This window comes from Lonchura striata, chromosome 3 (genome assembly GCF_050655825.1).
Source record: "Lonchura striata isolate lonStrDom1 chromosome 3, ASM5065582v1, whole genome shotgun sequence".
NCBI classification, from domain to species: Eukaryota; Metazoa; Chordata; class Aves; order Passeriformes; family Estrildidae; genus Lonchura; species Lonchura striata.
In genome coordinates, this window is record NC_140705.1 from 71,138,403 (window position 1) to 71,159,161 (window position 20,759).

Here is a 20,759-nt window from a genome sequence, read left to right on the forward strand (position 1 = left end):
CGCCAATGGGCGCGGGCTCGCCCAGCGCGCCGCCTCCCGGGCTCGGCGCTCGGCCGGCGCGGCTTGGCGGGGACGGCGGCCGGCGGCAGCGCCCGGCCGTACCGCGAGCGGGGAGCGGCAGCGACGGCCCGGCGAGCGGAGGGGAAGGCGAGCGGGACCGGGGGCTGGCGGGGGAGAGGTGGGCGCTGGGGAGCGGGGCCGTGGGCGGCTGGCGGGCGGAGGGGCCCTTGGGCCCCGCGCGGTGCCACGTGGGTGAGTGGGTGAGTGCCGGGCGCGGGGCCGCTGCCCGTCCGACCGCTTCCTTCTTGCTCGGCGCTCCTTCCAGACGTGTGCCTGCCTCTTCGCTGTTCCCACGTGCCGCCCCCATGGCAGCCATCTACTCCGGGATTTACCAGAAGCTGAAAAGCGCCAAGACTTCTTGGGAGGACAAACTCAAGCTAGCCCGGTTCGCGTGGATTTCTCACCAGTGCATCCTGCCTAATAAGGAGCAAGTGAGTACTTTTTCGTGATGAGCAGTGATACCGATGGCGGATTGCTGCTGTGGATGAAAATCTTAAAATTCTTAAAAGTCTTAAAATCCAGATCTAGATTCTAGCTTGCTGATAGCACTGTAAATATAGCACTGATTTGGGATTGTGGTCAGCTCTTGGTTTCTTTGTCGTTACATGAAATGTTTTTATAATAACATAGGTATAACAACATGCAAGTAGCTTCAGCACAAAGCCCTGCATTCGTGCAAGATGGAAGAAATGTTCTTGATGAAGGGGTAGTGCCTGTGTTCTGTCTGCCAGAGACACGAGTCTTTAGAGTTGTCATTGCCATTGGTATTATGTCCAGTACAGGATGCTCCGAAGTCCGATGCTTTTGGGCATAGGTAAAAACAAGAACTTGAGGATGGGAGGACTGAATGAGGCTATGTGTGCGTTCTCTGGTGCTCAGAACTTGCTGTGCATGAACAAAGAGCACATAGTGCATTCATGGACTGCTGCTTGGAAACGGATTTGCTTTTCTCTTCATGGAACTTACACTATATCCTAAGTCTTTTGTTTTGACCCTGTTTCCTGAAGGTCTATGCAGTGTTTCCTTGGGTTAGGGGTGTCTTGTCCTATTCCTCTTCAGTACTTTCGGGTCTAGGATTTGCACATTTGAGATCTGTGTTTTGGGTTCTTATTGTTTCAGTTACTTAAAGTATTAAACTTAGTCATACACCACAACTTCAGTTTTAAAACAGTAATCAGTAGATTTCAATCTTTTCCAGTTTGCACCCATCTAAATTCCTGGGCCTGAATTTTTAGGTAGTGAATTTAAACATATGAGGAGAAGGATGTGAGTGCAATAGCAACTGTCAGAAAGTGAAACCCAGCTGATTCTCTGAGCACTGATTTAAAAGACTGCATTTGCAACCAGTATCAACTGTTAGAATTAGAATGTTGTCAGAGTAAAGATGTTCACTCCTTATAGCTGTTTTGGGATGGTACATGCAAGCACAGGTCCAACATTTGGTATAGAGTATAAGCTCTTAGGAACTGAAACCTTTGGGAGCAGACTCCTCTGCTCACTCAGAAGCTGTTCTGCTTGGCTGTAGCACAGTTCCTAAGGCACAAATGCTGTAACTGTGAAGAGGTACTGCTTTTGTCCTGTTTTTACTTGGGGGTTGTTAAAGATTTCTTGTTTTCCCCTCTGTTAACAGGTTTTACTGGATTGGGTAACCCAAGCACTGGTTTCCAACTACAAGAAGAAACATGAACTGGAGGATGAAGTTGTTGAAAAACTCTGGGCATATCTTGACGATGTTATCCGTAGTAAAAGACTACAGGATCTCTTAAAGAGTGGGAAGACAGTTGGTCTCAGTTTTTCAGTTGCAGAGGTAAATACGACTGTGGATATCTGGTAAAATTCTGGATAGCAGCACGTATCTCTTACAGTACTTGACTCTTCTTCATAGTGTCAGATGTTTCATGAAATAGCATTAATCTGATAGTTTGCAGGACCTGTACTGAAAGCTTCTCTATTTCTGTCCTGCAATACATTTTTATTTGTGCAGCACTAAGGTTAAAAATTACACAATTAGTGAGTGGCCGCAAAGGCAGTGAAAATGACTGGGAAAATGATCCTTTTAATTTTGATCAGATTGAAGGGAAGCAAGAAAAGATTATCTTTACATGTAGAAATTGAACTGTGAGGTATGGAGAATTGGTTGGATGAAATCTGGGCTTCAAAGTGTGCCAAATTTAAGTGTGGTCTAGGTATGAAAACCTGTCTCGATGAAGACCAGGTTAGAGGTACAGGACAGGGTATCCCGAACACCAAGGACAGAGGTGGTAAAGGGTCCAGTGGGAAGAATTTAAGGGTCTGTTTTCATCCATCACTGTTGCATTTGAGGAGATTAACCATCCACAATAAGGTATAAGGAGACAAGTAAGATTTTTAACAAAATAGACGCAGATTTTTAAATTGTTACTGAGTTTGTTTGCAGACATTATCTGAAGGTGAGAAAAGGGAGTGAGTGAAAAGTGGATTGAAGGAGAAAACAGCAGGGAAATACATTAAAAGTTTGAGACAATTAAGACAAATGCAGCATAATTTCTCTAGAAATTGTATCCTTCAAAGAGAAAAGAGAATTGTCCTACGTGTTCCAGATACCAGGATCAGAATTTGTCTCATTTTCAAATATAAAGATGATATTTAGTCATGGACATTCTTACTAAATAAACTCCCTGTATCAGACCAGAGATGTGTATTTTGTACAGATTTGTTGGTGTTGGGAGCGTAATTTTGTGGACCATTCAGGAAGGGAAGAAATTTACCCCTATTCCATTTCTGCAGGATGAAAAAGATTAGTATCAAGTATGGATAGCCTTATGCTGTTGCCAGTGGCGTGCATGAGGGCTTCCTTACTCATCTAGTGCTGCAAACAAATGCAAGGACAGTGAAGCTTCTAGTTTGAAAACTATGATGTGAGAGGCTCAGCAGCAGCTGTTGGCACATCCCCCTTGCTTGCAGCCACAGCTCACAGAAGGTGTTGTTGGTTCATTATAATGGGCTTCATCTTTGTATGCTAAATTGACTGGTTTTTGGGGTTTGTTTTTGTTTCTTTTTTCAGATCATAAACAAAAGGTTATCAGATGCCTATTCTGAAAAAACACAGCAGAACATTGGCACTGTGCTGAGCTGCTCCAGTGGCATCCTTTCTACTCCTTCACTGTCTGTCATTTACACAGCAAAGTGTGAGCTTTTGGTTGATTTCCTCAGCAAGCTATCCAAGCTGGCATGTCAGCAGCTGGCTTCTGATGATGCTGTGGGCTCACAGTTGTTCAGCGTCCTCCAGCTTACCTTTGCTCAGTACCTCCTGATCCAGAGGCAACAAACCAACCCAAATCGTGTGTTTGGGCAAGTGACAAGTCACTTGCTCCAGCCATGTTTGCTCTTGAGGCACTTACTGACTGTGAGGAGGTGGACACAAGCGGATGATAACCATGTGTGTCAGCACCTGAGCAGAGAAATACGAAGCCAAATAGAGACTTTGCTGCAGGCTGGGTTATTTCAGCCTGAGCTTTTCTCATCCTACAAAGAAGAGCTGCTGTCAGAACAGGAGAAGAAGAAAACTCTTTTGCTACCAGTCAACACAGTGCAGACCAAGCTGGGCAGTGACCTGTGTGAGCCTGCCCTCCATGGAGCGGTTGTGGCTGATTCGGTGTCCCTGCTATATAAGCTCTTTCTGGACTCGTACTGTAAGGCAGAAAACCACCTTGTGTGTTTCCACATGCTCAGCAGGCTTTTTGGCTGTCTCAGGCTCTCTAAACTTCAAGAGGGAGGGAGGAGTGATACGCTTTTCCCTGTGAACTGGAGCATGGAACTGCTTGCTTTGGAGCAGCTCCTGAACTTGGTGCTCAGCAATGATATCTATAACGTCGCCAGTGACCGTATCCGGCACAAGGAGGTGCAGTTTGGGTTTTACCGGAAGCTAGCACAGATGCTCCTTACACACTCCCAAGCTTCCATCCCTGCTTGGTTCAGGTGTCTCAAACTCCTGCTGTCATTAAACCACCTTATAGTAGAGCCAGACCTGGATGATTTGGTGTCGTCAGCTTGGATTGATGCAGAGGCCTCTGAGCCACGTACAAAGAAACCGCAGGAGACTCTCATCAACACAATATTCCAGATTTACTCCAAGTTGAGGCAGTTCCCACGGCTCTTTGAAGAGGTGCTGACAGTCATTTGCCGGCCAGCTGTTGATGAACTGAGGCCGTCTGTCTTCTCTGCTGGCCTGACAGCAAAGCTTCGTGAGTATCTTCTTGAACTGCCACCCAACCAGATTTTGGACATTCTGTGTCTCGTTGTGGAGAAATGCCAGACCCTTATCATTCCAGCTATTGAAGGATCAATTGACATGGCCCTGAAGCTGATGTCAGTGTGCTCGGTGCTGCATGCTTTTCTGTTCAACATGAGGAGTCTAGATGATGTCACTCCTTCCCCTGTGGTGCTTCGTACCCAGCATTTGATGGCAAACATACAGAAGGGAATAACTCAGCCACTGATGGAGCTGCTGCAGGCTCCTAGGAGTGAGGAAGAAAAGTCAGAGCTTTGGCTAAGAAAGACCAGTGATGCTGCTCTCCTCCTTCTTTACACTTGGGTTGAGGTAGACTCTCTGTTTGGTGTTAGCTGCAGTAAATATGTGTCTCCAACAGCTGAAACTGCTGTTGCTGAACCTGCTGCAAGGCACTGGGGCATTTCAGCTTTTCTGCCTGGTGTGAAGGACCAGTGTTGGAGGAGAGTTATGGAACTTGCAAGTAGTTTTGCCTCCACTAGTAAATACTGCTTAGAACTGCTCACACTTCAGAAAATGAAGATGATATTAATGCAGACTGAAGCTGACCTACAGGCCTTGCAGCATGCTGCAGCTTTCATCCTGGAGTCTGGAAGATCCGCTATGAGCAGAGGAGAATCTGAACCGTGGGATGGAGATATCAGTGCGATAACTGAACTTAGCTACCCCACAGCACACTGGCACCTCGTCATGTCCAACCTGGCCATCCTGTTGCCATATATTTCCTTAAAAGACGTACAGTACATTGCAAATGTACTTCTAGAAATGTTGATGTTGGCTGAAGCCCAGGAAGCTGCCACAGACCAGGAGTCTTCCATCAGCATTGCGAAGATATCCCTTAGTTTGATCCACAGCTCTCTTCTACCAGAAATGAGGGTTCTGCACTGTGCTTTTCTCACCCATCTTATTCATCAGTTTGCTATGGTGCTGCCCACTGCTACCAGGGATTCAGTAGATCTGCCACTGCAGCAGCTGTCTGTGACAAATATTCCTTGGCATGAGGAAATTCTGGCTTCTTGCAAAACGGTTGACCCATTGGAAGTATCATCAGAAAACAAAGTGCAGAAGGGTGAGCTGAGCTTGTCTTGGAAAACACTGGAGAAAGTTGCTCAGTGTATAGTATTGTTGGCAAAAAATGGCTGCCCAGTCATCCTGAAGGAACGTCAGCTACAAAGATGCCTGGGTTTGCTAGAAATTGTTTCTCTCCTGAAATTAGACAGTTTTCTTCCCTCTGATTGTACTCGGTGTTTTCTGGTGCTGCTATCCCTGCTAGTGAATACCAGGGCCAGTGTCTCCTGCAGCAGGTTGTTATTGCTGAAGGTTTTAAGTACTTGCTTCCACCTCCTGAGGTGCCTGCAAGCTGGCAGGAACTCCAGCTCTGTTCTTAAGGTGTTACACGCCAGTGATGTTCTTGAGGCTGTCATGACCTCCCAGCTTACAGCCTGCAAATTCTTCACTGATGTCTTAACTGTTCCTGTTTGGACACAGTATGTCCAGGAAGTCCAAGAGTTTTTGGAAAACTTTCTTCATATGATTATTGAAAGAAGACAAAGTGTGAAGATCAACTTGGAAAAGTTCATGTCTTTCCTGGTGAGTCGCAGGCCAGACGCAGGTGCAGTCAAAAGCATAGACTGGAAGAACTGGAATCCCGCAGCTGAGCAGTTGCTGCTCACAGCATTCACCACACTCTGTCATGTTGTCACACTGCACATCCAGCAGCTGCCAGAAAAGAAGCTGCATTCTGCGGATGTGCTGTGTGCTCTGTTGGAACCAGTGGTTCTGCAGATGGTCAGAACTGTTGAACATGGTATTCAGAGTAACACTCCAAACCAGCCTTTGCCTGTGGCATACATACCATCTGTCACTACTCTCCTCAGAGCAGATCTGAGCCATCCTGTCAAGAAGGACTGGCAGAAGGAGCCCAGCAAGTTTTTGAAGCGGCCCCGTGTTAAACTGTACCAAGAGTTTTATTCTCAGATACTGAAAGAGCTGCCCTGTGCAGGGAATAATCTGCAGTTCCTTCAGCTTGCGTTGCAGTTCCTGTCTGTCTTCTGCTCCGTGCCAGAGCTGTATCCTGAAAAAGAAACTGCAGTCATAGTTGTTTTTGCGATAAAAAAGCTTCTGTCTGGTATGAAAACTCTCTTTCTCCACATCCTTTGCTAATTTTGTGAGTTAAAAGCCATTTAGCAAAGCATACAGTTTCTTTTAAAGTCTGCATTTATGTGTGTTAAAACAGCAGGCTATCCTTTTTTAAATGTGTAACAGGAAAAATTTTCAAGGAGGAAATATTGTGGTACCTGGACCACAGGCACCATCTGGTTTGGTAATGATCTTTTGATAGATGTTAGCATCTTAATAAAGTTGAGGTCCTTATTTACTCATGCCTGGTAGAACATTTTGAAAGTAATTGGAACATAGTAGTACTTCTGGAGGTAGGACTGAAGTTCAGTGTCTTGATCGTGTATAGTAGGCACTACTGAAGCAGCTGATCTGCACCAGGTCAGATCTTAGAGTAAAATACTCATCTGCTTTTGTATCTGTTTATAGAACAGTGGAAGTTACCTGTTATGGATGATGAACGCCATGTGGTAATTCTGATAAGTTCTGTGGGGTATTGACTGTTTGGTTCCTTTATCCTCACTAAATAAAGAGCTAGGGCTGGAAATTACATTAAAAACCTCTGCTGCCAGCTATGGGAACCTAATGGCTCCTTTATATTATCTCATTAAGAAAGAGAGATGAACACAGAGCAGGAGTAACTGTTCTCTTTGACTTCTTCAAACTGCTGGAATTTGTCAAACTTATTACTGGCACGCTCTGGTGCACTGGTCTCCAAACATTTTTGATTGCACACACCTATCATTAAAAAAACCTAAGAAATTGAACACACAGCCTGAATGTAATTTACTTAAAAATTATACGTGTGCTACTCCACTATGTACATTATAAAGCACACATACAGAAAATGCTTAAAAAGCATGAGATAAAGATGAAGTAAACACTATTTAAAATATATTTTTGTATTAAAAATATTTTATTTATTATTCCCACATCCCAGTGAATTGTCTTGTGCACACCCTTGGGTGTATACACCCTGCTTTGGAGACTACTGTTAAGTGATCTACAGTTGTGATCTCAGTGTTTGTATTGCCATTAAGTAGTCATAGAAAAAGCTTTATGCTTTTGTGATTTGTGATGAGTCTCTAGCCACCATCTGTAGAAAAGACTTGTGACTTGCTTAGCCTACTCCTTTGGCTTGTGGAGTTGCTTTGGTGTAGTCTTTCTGTATTACTGAAGACTTTTTATTGGTATGATGATTGCTCTGAACCTGAGGGTAGGATATACTTGAGAAAATCAAGTTATTGTACTAGTGGGGAGAAAGGTAAAGTATCAAGCCCTCTATGTATTTGAGTGTTAAGAAGGTATCCCCAGAACTGTTTTCTTTTTAGTTTGCCCTGTTCTTACCTGTGGAAATCCTTGTCTTGGGAATTGATTACTGTTGTCTCTTGACTATGCAGGTCCTGCAATTACAACCCAGGTGATCCGAAGTATGGAGATGGAGCTGACAGACGTGCTTGTCCAGGTGCTGGGAAACTGCTCTGCCGAGGAGTTTTATGCCATAATGAGGCTGGTGCTGCAGGGACTGGAAGTGAAGAATATTTGGCAGCAGAAGGCTAAAGTAAGGCATGAGCTTTATATGTTTTTAACTTCCTTCTGCAGTCTGCTGTATCTTGAAAAAAGGTTGTTGGCTGAATGATTTTTGTTAAGTATTTTTTTCTTCTTCCCGCTTTATGTTCAGTGATCCTTACATGGATGAGGGCTTTCTGACTGTACTCTGTTCTTTATATAAATTGAGAAGTGGAAAGATCATGGAAACCTACTCAAAAAACTTTCTGTCCAGCCTAAGGACTCTGCAGTCTCTGTTCTATGTATTGTCAATGAAATCACACAGCTGTGGTGTTACATGCCATGCTGGAAGCTCTTTCCTACTTGCTGCTCTTGCACAACAGATACCAGCAGTTAGTGTTTGTCTGTGGCTCTTTTTTTCAAGGTTAAATGCACTTTTAGAAGTGGTGACATTTTTAAGTAAAACCAAAACTGCCCCTGTGCTTTTGGTACTTGTTGCTCTAAAGACTACTCAGCAATACCCAGATAGCACTCAGTATCTTTTTAAAATTATGTGTCCTTCTTCAGAGCAGCATAAGAACCAGTGATGATGTATGGAACACTTTTGGCAATAAAAAGTCTGCTGTATGCTCCATAGTAAGCCCAGTGACTTGATAATGACACTTGGGTTAAATTTCTGGGATTATCCCGCCCTGTTTTATTTGTCAGAAAGAGACGTGGATGTGCTGCATCAGTTCTTGATGCATCTATTTGAAAGAGTATCTGGAATTCCTGAACTGCACAGATAATTCCTGCCACCTGAATGCAGCTTGCAATATGCTTCTTTTATTAGCTGTATAAACAACTAGCAGTTAAAAAAACCCTGCTGCCAAAAGCAGCATTCTTAATTGATAGTGTACTGGTATCCTTGTATTGCCTCTGCTTTCCTCTATTATCTAGTGGCAGTTGTATGAGAAGGCTTTCCTTTCTTAAAAGTCATGTAAGCTTTTTTTTTACAGTAAGTTGATTGTGAAGCAAATGTGGCGTAAAGTACATTTGGGTCAGTGCTGCTCAGTGCATTGAATTCTGTTGAGCTGCTGCTTACTTCACAGTTTCCAAAGAGAGGTATTGGTGGGAGGCCTTTCATGTGTCAAGGCTCTGGTAATGCTCAAAAGTGCCACTGACCTTGAAAGAGCTGTTCTGTACTTGAAAGGAGCCAGTGTGCCTTGTACTCCTGACTGATGATCTGTCTGCTTTCTGCAGGAAGTATTGTCAGCTGTTACGCTAACCAAATTGTTGCTCAGCTGCCCATTAAGTGGAGACAAAGGAAAAGCTTTCTGGTTTGCCAGCCCACAGATTATCACAGCTTTAGTTGTAAGTATCTCTTTATTGTAACTCATTACCTACCCCTCCTATCTGTTAGATTCTCTAGTGAATACAGCTAAGGTGCACAGAGGCACACGGGAACAAAAACTAAACAAATCCATGCCATATTCAGCTGAATGTTTTTGTCTAGACCCTTTTTCTCCTCCTTCCTCAAGGAAATCTCCTGTGAGTGCGGTGTGCAGATCATCTGTTACTTATACACAGTAATTTTATGGAACTACACTGTGTAATATGGAGCTTGGGAGAAACTTGTTAGACTGCAGAGTACAGTTTGTCTCCTGTCCCTCCTCCTGTCCAAAGGAAAAGATGACCATCAGCCATGTGTTGCAGCAAAACAAATGCTTATGGAAAAAAGTAATTATATAAATTCACTGAATTATGAAAGGGAAACTTAACTGAAACTAATCAAACCCAAGTTTCCTGCCCTTCATTTGTACAGCATATAAACCTAGTGATGTAGGTTTTTCTTCTTTTGTGATGATATATCTAGGCAAGAATTTATCAGCAGTTGGTTCTGCAATGCCTGGGAATCATAAGCTTGCAGTTTTGATAGGTTTTGCATGCATATAAAGGAGTGAACTGCATCATTGGATTCATGTGAAGATGTGCTCATTTTCAGGAGGCTGGGGAATAATTGCCATTCCAGTTACCATTCAAATGCTCACAGCATTTGTTTGTTTGGAATGCATCATATGCATCCTCATACAAGGCACAAGTGGATGAAAATGGCTCGGGTGCAGGAGTCTCCCTGCCAGTCCAGCTAGCACAGGTCTAGTTCCATTGACTTTATTCAGAGTATTAGGGTTCTCTGGTGTTCCAACACTTATGATAAGTGGCTAATGCATTTCTCATTGTTTCCTGTCTTGTAGCTGCAAACCAAAGAGGCCTGTCAGGACCCGGCACTGATTTCCATCATAGTTATACCTATTCTAGAGACTGTAGCAGCTCTGCTGAGACAGGGAGAAGGGATTCTCGTGAATCCACATCATGTTTCATTGGCATTCAGCATTCTTCTAATAGTCCCTCTGGATCATCTGAAGACAGAAGACTATTATGGTGTCTTCCTGGGGGTCCATGAAGTGCTCTTCTCTATTGTGCAGTGTCATCCAAAGGTATGATGGGGTGGGAGAAGGGGAAAAGGTTTGAAAGAGAAAACATACTAGTGATAGAATTTTTTTATGATTTTGAAATATTGTGTCTTGGTAGTATGAAAGTCCATTGTACTTGTAATTTAAAAGCTGGGAATCTCAAAATCACATAATTTCAGTTGCTTTCCTGCTTTGCTTGTGTCTGCACTGTTGTTCTTTGGCAGTGGATTGCTTGTGAGCATCTGATGCTAGGTTAGGAGAAAATGTTTTGTTTTTCTATGATTGATTCTAGAAGCACAAATGGCTCAGGATGCAGAATGAGAAGATAGTTTCTACCCTCTTCACTCCCTCTACTATGTATTCTCACATATTTTTATTTTCTGTATTTTTCAGGTGCTGTTCAAAGCAGCACCATCCTTTCTGAACAGTTTCCATCGTCTTGTTGTTTCTGTCATTCATGAAGGACGTCAGAAAGGAGACAGAGGTACCATATCTTTTCCACCTTTGCTTTATATATGTACTCCAGAAGAGGAGATGCTGAGCAGGACAAAGTCCTCAAAACCTAGATGTGGCATTGAAACTGTCAGCCCTGTCTGTCCTTTATGAAAAATTGGGGATGAGCTTTGTGATTATGTGCTTAAGAAGATAACTGGGGCTCCTGGGGTGCTGCATGCAGACAGCATTGCTTTTGGTGAATAAGTTATTCTTCACTGACTGGCTGGCAAGTAGACAGGAAGCAGTAAGGCTTGCTATGCCCAGTTTCTGCTTTTCCTATCAACCCCTGTGTCTGCAAGCATGGTGGCTGTGAGCTCCAGTGATTCATGCTAATGTGTGTGAGTTATAATCCCAAATGGAATTTTTTGAGATTGAAACAATGTTTACTACAGAGCTGAGCTGTCACCATTCTATGCTAAGTATAAGAACTCTACGTGTATCTGAAGCATCAGTTGGGATTAGATGATATATCTATATGGTCAAAGATTTAGAATAAGGGTAATTAAATATCCTAACAGGAAAGGGAAAAACAAGCTTATTGCTGGAAATTATTAAAGAGTTTACATAGTAAAAGTAGACAAGTCAGAGATGTCCACAATGATTAAGATGGTCAGGACACAGATACACTGTCATTAATAGTGCAGGGTTTTCAGACAAGTTGACTTCATGGCCTGAAACTGATTGTATTCCAGCTTTCTGCTGATGCCCTACAGCCTGTGCCATGTTCAGATTTATCTCAGCTGATGTGTTGCCCACAGCTGTGGGGAAATGTAAGTGTATGTATTCATTGTAGAGGAATATATTAGCTGAGGCTCAGTGATAGAGGAAAAGGTATGTTAAACTAGTGCCAGATTTGGAGAAATTTCTTGCTTCTGCAATATGTTTACATAAGGCAATCATCACAGGAAGCTTACAGGTACATGGCATCCTCAAGCTGAAAATGATGCTGTTTATCTTTGCAGGATTGTTCTGTTTTTGTAACAAGTAACATGGAAGTAATTTTTGGATTTCCCTTCTCCCTTGTTTGTACTAGCTCTCTTCATTCTCTGCCTACTGAGTTAATTCTCAACTGATCTCACCAGTCTCACTTTAGATACCTCCAGTGATGCAGGTTTTGCTGCTGTATTCCACATAATAGATCTCATCAAAGAACTTTCTTACTATGCTGTTTCTAAGAAATGTCTTATTTTTCCTAGGCAGGGAATATAATTTTCTTGTCTCTTCATTCTCTCCTCCACAGTGCTAGTTGGAACTGAATTGTGGAAGGGACCTTAACTGCTGTTGTGAGCACTTCAACATCTCTAACAAGTAATTTTTGTCTTGCAGTGCACATGAAATTGGAATCAGTGTGCTCTTACAAAGCCATTCTAAGAGATGCATTTTGTGTTTTGTGGGGGGCCTCTAGATGTGGCTTGATAAGAAAAGATGATTAAATACGCAAGCTGTCCTTGGCCTCATGTTGTTCAAGAGTCATGGAAGGCCAAATGATTCTTTTGGGGTTTTTTCCCTAATGTTTTTAAGCTTCTTCTGGGTTTTTTTTTTCCTCTAATGTTTTTAAGCCTCAAATGCCAGGCTGCATCTCACTTTGTGTTTTAGGCAACAGGGATGAGTTTGAAATGATACTGAAATGTGCACACTTGGTGGAACGGATGTATACTTATATTGCTGCAGAAATGGAGGACTTCACTGTGTTTTCTGCTTTCATTGTGGCTCATTATGTGACTGAATTGCAGAAGGTATGTTCTCATCCATCTTGAAAGTGTCATAATATTGTGCTAGCTTTGGAGTTGTTGTTCCAAAGGCAGCTCTGTTAAATTCTGTAAAATTTGTGAAGTTACAATTGTTATACCTCATGGTGATGCAGGTTTGGTCCAGGCTTTTGTATTATGCAAAAGTTCATGAAAATTTTTCTTACCAAACTCCTGGAAAATTTTCCAAGGGTGTAGGCTGTGGTTTTTATCTTTAAAGGTAAAACAATGCAGTGCCCAGGTACAAAGCAGTTTTGCTTTAGTGCCATGTTGGGTGTTTCTTTTCTTCATAGAATCATAGAATGGTTTGGGTTAAAAGGTTGAAAGATAACCTTTAAAGGTCATCTTGTCCAACTTCTCTGCAATGAGATAGATCAGGTTGCTCATAGCCACATCCAACCTGGCCATCCAATGTTTCCAGGGATGAGATATCCACCACCTCTCTGGACAACCTGTTCTGGAGTTTTGCCACTATCATTGTTAAAAGTGTCTTTCTTATACATCTGGTAGATAAGCTTATCTCCCAAATAGTCTCAGTTGTCCAGGACTGATAGCAGTTAAGTCCTCATCTAGCAAAGTAAGTAATGGTGGAAAATTATCCTGGAAAAAATCTTTTAATATGGTTTAAATGATTAAATGAATGAAAAAAAAATGTTGCCAAGGCAAGTATTCTTAGCTTTTCAGTAATTCTCCTTCTGTACCAAAGCTGTCATTCTGATCCTTACTGAAAGCAAATACTTCTATTCTTACGGATGCCAGAGCCAGATCAGTGTTTTCTCTCATCCAGAGGTAACCAGCTTGTCATTTTCTTCAGCCCAATAGATGTAGGTTTCACCAAGATTTGGTGAAATGCTGCTTGTGGTGCAAGTACCTGCAAACTGATTATTTGTGGTTCTGGCCTGGGTGTGGGCTGAAATACAGAAAGGATTTTCTTATTGTAAGTGGGTTTAAAAACAAAGACTAAATTTCCTAACAGGTGCTGTGTTTCTGAAGGATTGTGGTGTAACCAGTGTAACTAACCATGAAGGTTATTACAGAGGTTAAACTTTGCTGCCTTCTCTGTTGCCTGTCTTTTTTCTTTTTTGTTTTGGTGGGGGGTGGAATGGGGGAGCAAAACAATGGGAGATGTCAGATTTTAGCCATATTATTTACTGTTCCTGGTTAGTTGGTTATTGTTTACATAGTGAATGTAGTAGTTCAGCAAAGGGAAAATTATTGTTAAAACAGCTTCTCTTCCCTTTAACCATCTGTGAATCCTGTAATCTGGTCATCACTGAATGTAAGTCTGAAAGCCTGACTTGAATTGTCAAACGACCTTTTTAAGTCAAAAGGACACTTGTTTCAGTATTAGCAGGAGTACTCACTCTCATGAGATGTCTAGGAAAGTTTTGTGCAAGATGTTCACTGGGAAATGGAAAGTGATGGATGATAGCTGAAACCACATATCAGTAATCTATGCATGGAATATTAGGGTGTGGAAGGGGAAATTGGTGTAGTGAGCCACCAGACACTGTGGCAAAGGAAGTGTTTTCTGTCTGACAGAATAGATACATCACAACTAGGTGATGATTTATTTGCTCATTAGAGTGCTGAGATTGGTGGATATCAGAGGAAAGGGGGCCCTCAGATGCCTATCTTAAATGGGGCATGTACACACCTTTCATGTTGTTCTGCAGAGGGAGAGAAAACCTCTTTTAACTATTCATCTCTTCTGAGTCAGGATCAGTGGCTTTCTCTCTGTGATATGAAGACCCTGTGGGTCTAGCAAAGATAACTGAGAAAACATGTTAGTAGATTTAAGTCTATGTAGGCATCTGCACACTTACTGAAACCCCTTTAAGGGTCTGCAAACTAGAAGTGATGAAAGCTACTGATCTAAGCAGTCACTTACCTCTAAAGTGGTTGTGTAACAGCTCCTTCAGTGCTTCCTCTTTATACCACAAATTATTTTGTATTAATCTAGAAAGATTCCTTACTGCAGTGGGTGGCATCTCTTTCATACTGTTGACAGTGCTTTCTGCTTGTTGCCTATGAGCTGTTGCTTAATTCAGCAATAGTGGAATACCTCTTCACACATTTAATGTCTCACATCAAGAATTCTGTAATGCTTGACAAATTGGTTGTGCTAACTGTATAGACCATAAACCACTTAGAAGTATAATTAACTGCCAGCCAGTAGTGGCAGCTGTTTAAATCTTTGGTTCTGCTTCCCATGGTGTTAGTGGTGTTTATGGGAAACTGCAAAGCAAAAATGGCCCAAATGAGGCTCAGGACAAGATGAATTTGTGATGTGAGGGATGCAGTTCCATTAACTGCAGCTCTGAGATAGCTGCTTATCCCAAGTGGGCCATCTGGTCCATATTGTCAATAGCTGTGGGTTTTCCTGTCCTTGTTCTCTGCAGTCATTTTTCTGCTCTAGGAAGGGAGGACCCAGCCCAGTGCATTCACTGGGAGATGTGATGCTCAGCTGTTTTCCGACTGTATTGCACAGTGTAGGGAGAAAAAACATATGTTGTAAACAAACCAATTGATTGACTGAGAGAGAAGGGAAAAATTACAACACATGCAAACACATGCAAACTCTTCAGGATCACAGATCTAAAGGAAGTCTTAGGTGCCGCAATGCCTGCTATATGTTTTTCCCTGCTATATTAGTGGATCTGACAAAACATATTATCTGTTCCACATTTAGGGCAGAAAGAGAGCGGGAGCCTGTCACAGTCATGAGGAGTGCACTTCATTAGCAGAAAGTTTATTAGTTGCCTAAGGAAGAAAGAAGCCTGAATTTTAATGACAGCTTTTTATATAATTTTCATTAGGCCTGGAGTGCAGAAGCTCACATCTGGAGGCATAAAGCTAATTTTGGGATTCAGCAAAGATAAGACATGGTTCTGCAGCAAAGATAATGTGATGATGCCAGAGGCCAGCTCTGTCTTGGGCAGTGAAGTATTTAGCAAGTGATTTGTGGGCACAGGACAAATTTCAATTAGCCTAGAGCAGCAGAGGGCTCCAGAGCCAGCGCTGATGTTCCTGGTTGTTAGTGGCAGTTCTACTGGTTATGGGGTTGAGCAGAGGTAATGTTGGGAGCAGGGTGCTCAGTCCTGAGTCATTTCTTGTATTCCTCCAGCTTTCTGCATGACTTCAGGCAAGGTACCAGATTCTTGGTGTTAAAACAGATTAAGGAAATACACGTTTCTGAGATTTTTGAAGGCTTCTTTTATTAAGGTGTGCACATTGAAGTACTCAGAAAAAAACAGTTAGATAAATATGAAATTGTTAAGTGATAAGTTGAAATTGTTTCTACCCAATGTAAATGAAGTGCTCATTTGAAACTGACATAATAGCATACAGCCTATAGAAGACATGCAGAATCTACTGAAACGTGTAATCCAAGCTAAGTATTTTAGGGTTTTTTAAATTAGAGTGTCCATGTAATTCCAGGATGATTAGTGTCTTTGCCACCACAGCAGTGTGTATAGTACTCCTGTGCATTTTACTGCAAGGGCTGTGCTTGTTTTGCAAAACATGTTTGCAAAATTCAGGAAAATACTGCACAAGTCAAAATCTTGGCTTTTATCTAATGGGCTGTTCCAGATGGTCTGATACAAAGGATAATGTTGTCAGCATTTAATGTATACTGACTGTGGAAATGGTGTTATCTTGCCTTTCTGTCTTCAAGTTTAAGGCAATTTTGTTCTTGTTGCAGGTGACTTTGCACCCAGCTGTGAAAGCACATCTCACAGAAGGAATATATCACATCCTTGACCTTTGCATTGAGCGGGACATCAAGTTCTTAAGTGCATCACTCCCAGCAGGTGTGAGGCAGGTCTTCAAGGATCTGTACAATGATTACAACCACTACCACAAAGCAAAAAAGCAGGGGGAGGAAAAGTACACTGCATGATGAATCCTGCCTGGTGCTGTGTGATCAGTTATTAATTGATCTTGCAGTGCTCAGAAGATACTCAGTTGCTGTTTGGTTTGGGATAACGAGTAAGATTGAACTTGAGGAGGGTCCTAAACATGGGTTGCATTTATCCCTATACAGCCAGCCTTCATAACTGGGACAAAGGGAACTGGGGAGGGAGGATGTGCTGTGCTGTTGGTTCTGGTCCTGCGTTGCGCCACAAATGGCAGAACTGCTGTGCCTCTGCTGGCCCCTGGTGATCTCTGGGAGCCCTGGGAAGCTCACTGCAATTTGGCAGCAGATGTCAGGCTTCAGGCTTTGGCACATCATGGTGCTTTCCTGTGGAAGCAATAGTCCTCTCTAAAAGCCAGTGAGGAATAAAACCCCTGCTTTTGCTTACATGGTAAGCAGAATTAAAGCAGTTAAAGTACTTATTTTTGTACCTTGTTATTTTACATTCTGTAACTGTAGAAATTGTCAATGTTACTCAGTCATACAGTAGGTTATGGTGCAAACCTGCAGAAGTAACAGTAAAAAATTTGAAAGATTGTATCTTTTTGCTTGATTGGTTTTGCTGTCCAGTCCAGCCCTGGGCAACCTGGTCTGACCTATTGAATTTCTTTCCCAACTGTATTATCCTCTGATCTCATGATAATCAGAAAGACTGACTACCTGGAGCTGTGGTCGATTTACTGTCATTAAGCAATTACACTTAGTCATCTGAGCTGTGGTCACTCTCAGTTCACTCTCTGTTAGCTTTTGACAAATGTTAATTACCACTGTTACTGTCTGAGACCCTTCTTGGTCTAAGCTGAGTCTTGTTGCTTTGCATTCACTCTAGGTTAAGAGTGAGCCCTCAACTTCTTGCAGCTCAGCTCAGTTTCTGACAGGAAGCTTTATCAAGTTTTTTCAAATAGCTCTCTTTATTAGCTAAATGACAAAGTTGTTTTTTTTTTTAATGATACATACTAAAGATCTAATTTTTATGTAAGTGGTAAAACAGTCTTCACATGTGCATGTAGGTAGTAGAAAGAACTCAATACTCTCATATGATTATTTGCTTTAAGCTATAAACGAGGTGGGCAGAGGGAGACTGAAATGTGGCTTGCTGCTTTTCTCGATCCATCTGTCTCATAGCAAGGTCCAAAGGATGAAGTTGGTTTGGGACAAAGGGCTCCATGTGTCTCAGATAAGGGAGGTGACCAGGGCTCTCTAAACTTCATCCTTTGGACTGGAGACAACCCTACTCTCATCCTGAAAAAACATCTTGGAGGGTTTCGATACTGTGGAAGTGCTGTTTAGAAGTAAAAGTGTTGTTAATGCTTTTTCTAGTCACAAATGCAAACCACAAGCTGCCATGAAGCAAGTTAATTCTATCCAAGCTGGATCCTGTGCACCACTGGGCCACTTCTGTATTTTATTTTGTGTGGGCCAGCGATGGGAAGGGTTGTTACTTCTGCCCCACCACGAACTGGGACAGTGACATAGATCCCAGAAGGGAAACATGTAGGAGCTGGGGGCATACAAAGGGGCACCAAAGAGGGGAGGTCTTCGGGGTGGAGATAGTTAATACAATGGAAAACAAAGGAAGGTTTTGAGCACCGGGAGAGGGTGTGGAAAGAACAGCAGAAAAAAAGAGAGCTGGGTTTGGAGCGGGGGAGGAAGGAAGTGAGGGAGGAAGGAAGTGAGGTAGCATCTCTGGCGTGTAAGTGTCAAGGCTCCCCTGATGCAGCCATATGGTGCAAGCCACACACACAGCTCAAAAGCTTCTGAGTGCAGACCACAGTAAATAACACTAGCCAGAGGAGGTAAACTACTTCAGTTGACCTCAGTTTTATTTCATTAATACTAACTTTTAAATTGTTACCAATTTTAACCTCTTGGCTTGGAAATGAAAATGTGTAACTGGCTTAGATGTACAGGGGTGATGGAATTAACTAACCCCTGCTATCAAAAGGGTACAGTGCTTGAATGAATGAAAATCTGAAATCTTGCCACAATTAAACCTTTATTTCAAACACGCCATGCAACTGCCACTTATCCCACAGCCCCTCTCCTCCATGCAAAGCAGTGGAATTCTGAAGCACAAAGCAGCGTTTCTGTGTAGAAGTGACAAAGGGGTTAAAACTGAAGGCTGTCTTTCACTTGCTAATCCCAGGTCTTTGTCCAAGAACTGCTCCGGATTTTTTTTCAGCTAGAATAAATTAAATCACTGGCAGAGGACCACCTGCTGAGAAAGCAGGCTTTGTACTCCGAGTGCATTCCCACGCGGGTGCAGTTTCCTCTGTTGTCACACGATGGGGCCATCCTGCAAGGGTACACAGCACCGCCGGAGATCACTTTTGGAGCCCTTCCTCCTAGGCTGGGTCAGTTTATGAGCTCTGAGCATCAGGAAGGTAAAGGGTGTGAAAGAAATACCATCTCGGGTAAAGGCCAGGAATTATGACCTTTGTTTCACCGGAGCGTCGTTCTGTGTGCGTGAATCTCCAGACCTTACAGATATTCTTGGCCAGATTTCCAATTGTTGTTGCAGCACATCTCTTCCGAGGGCTTCTGCTGCAGCATGGACAGAAATTACCCCTGCAGGCAGAACTCGGGGGCTGGGATCTCAGGGTCCTGCTGGCTGTGCCACTGGCTCGGCCTGTGACTCTGCGTGCAGTGTTTTTTACTGGTGCATGGGCAGTGCCCAAGTCTGCTGTGCCAAAACTGGCTCAAATAGCAAGAAACAGGAAAGGCAAGAAGAACAGTCAAGACCAACAAAAATCATGCTGGGTTTATTTACTCCTTATTTTTGTCTAGCTGCTGTGAAAATCAGCTGATTTTTCTACTTAGCTGACAGTGGGGCTTAATACTTGATTTACCTTGCAATTGTGGATAGAAATGTCAAAAAAGATGATTGTTTAAGATGTTAGAAATTGTGTTACTTATTCAAAAATTATTTTTCCTGATCATACCTTTTGGGAAGAGACTATGTACTGAGTACTTTCCTTTAAGCTTGAAATGAATCAGTAGCTTCCTGTTTGTTTGCTTGATGCAGTTCCAGAGCTTCTGGATAACAGAAGGCTCCTTCCAAAGCTACCCGGATGAGTTAAAACATAATAATATTAATAAAGGAATATATTGAGACATTTCTGTACCATTATTGCTGAACCAGGACATGCCTCCAGTGACACAGTTTGCTGATGATACTGAACTGAGTGGGGAAGTGAACACTTGGGACAGGAGAACCGGGCTGCAAGAAGACCTGCGTAGGCTGGAAGGCTGGGCTAACAAAACCTTGTGAAATTCAACAAAGACAAACATAGGGTCTTGCACCTGGGAAAACATAATCCAAGAGTCCAGCACAGCCTGGGATCTGCCCCTGTGGGGAACAGATTTATGGAAAGGGACTGGGGGTCCTGGTGACCAACAAGCTCAGTATGAGTGAACGTGGGCTTCTGCAGCAAAGAAATCCATTGGGATACTCAGTCCCATCAAAAGGGCATCACCAGCAGAGGAAAGAAGACATTATCTCACTCTATTCAGTGCTTGTTGGGCCACACCAGGTATAATGCAATCAATTTTATTCCCCACTATGCAAAAGAGGTGGACAGGCTGGAGAAGGTCCAGGGAAGGACTACAATGATGATCAAAGGCAGGGAAGCTTTCCATGGGGGGAAAGGCTGAGACAACTGGGTTTGTTTAGCCTTGAGAAAATAAGGTTTAGAGGGAGACCTTATCACTGTGTTCCTGTATTTAAATGGTGGCTACAAAGAAGATGAAGACTCCCTTTTTGCAAGGAATCACATGGAAAACACAAAGGCTAAAGGTGAAAATGGGGACATTCCAGTTGGACACAAGAGGAAAATTTTTCACAGAGAGAACAATTGGCCATTGGAGTAATCTCCCTGGGGAAGTGGTGGATTCCTCAACATAGAACATTTTTTTTTTTTCCAGCTAAATGACTGCTTGATTTTTTTTCAATGAGAAACATGTGAAAGTGCCATTGTAGGTAGTAGTGGCATTTGGTGCTGAGTGATCAGTGATGTATTCTGCAAACAGTCAAAATTTCCAGAAAGGAAGGCTCCTGTTATTGTAGCTACCCAGTGATATTTATGTCACAGACAAGGGGAAGTGAAACTTGACTTGCTATTGAGCAGTACTGATGTGTATTCACATATCTTTTTAAAAAAAATATGAAGGTTTTTTGATTTTTTTTTTTT

General features: G+C 42.6%; 1 protein-coding gene across 3 annotated transcripts; it reads left to right on the forward strand.

The window, feature by feature from the left end:
* The first annotated feature begins 30 nt into the window (after positions 1–30).
* On the forward strand, positions 31–19,685 carry URB2 (URB2 ribosome biogenesis homolog). Of its 3 annotated transcripts, none has more exons than XM_085575430.1 (10): positions 31–147; positions 326–491; positions 1,691–1,867; positions 3,104–6,455; positions 7,846–8,006; positions 9,197–9,307; positions 10,189–10,431; positions 10,801–10,891; positions 12,499–12,638; positions 16,357–19,685. In XM_085575430.1, the coding sequence occupies exons 2-10, from the start codon at positions 366–368 to the stop codon at positions 16,552–16,554; spliced, it is 4,599 nt and encodes a 1,532-aa protein (XP_085431556.1). In that variant the 5' UTR covers positions 31–147; positions 326–365; the 3' UTR covers positions 16,555–19,685. The 3 variants fall into 3 exon arrangements, with proteins under 3 accessions (XP_085431556.1, XP_021382817.3, XP_085431557.1); XM_021527142.4 differs by having other exon boundaries at positions 54–178; XM_085575431.1 differs by lacking the exons at positions 31–147; positions 12,499–12,638; positions 16,357–19,685 and adding an exon at positions 11,595–11,699 and having other exon boundaries at positions 226–491.
* Positions 19,686–20,759: the final 1,074 nt, after the last annotated feature.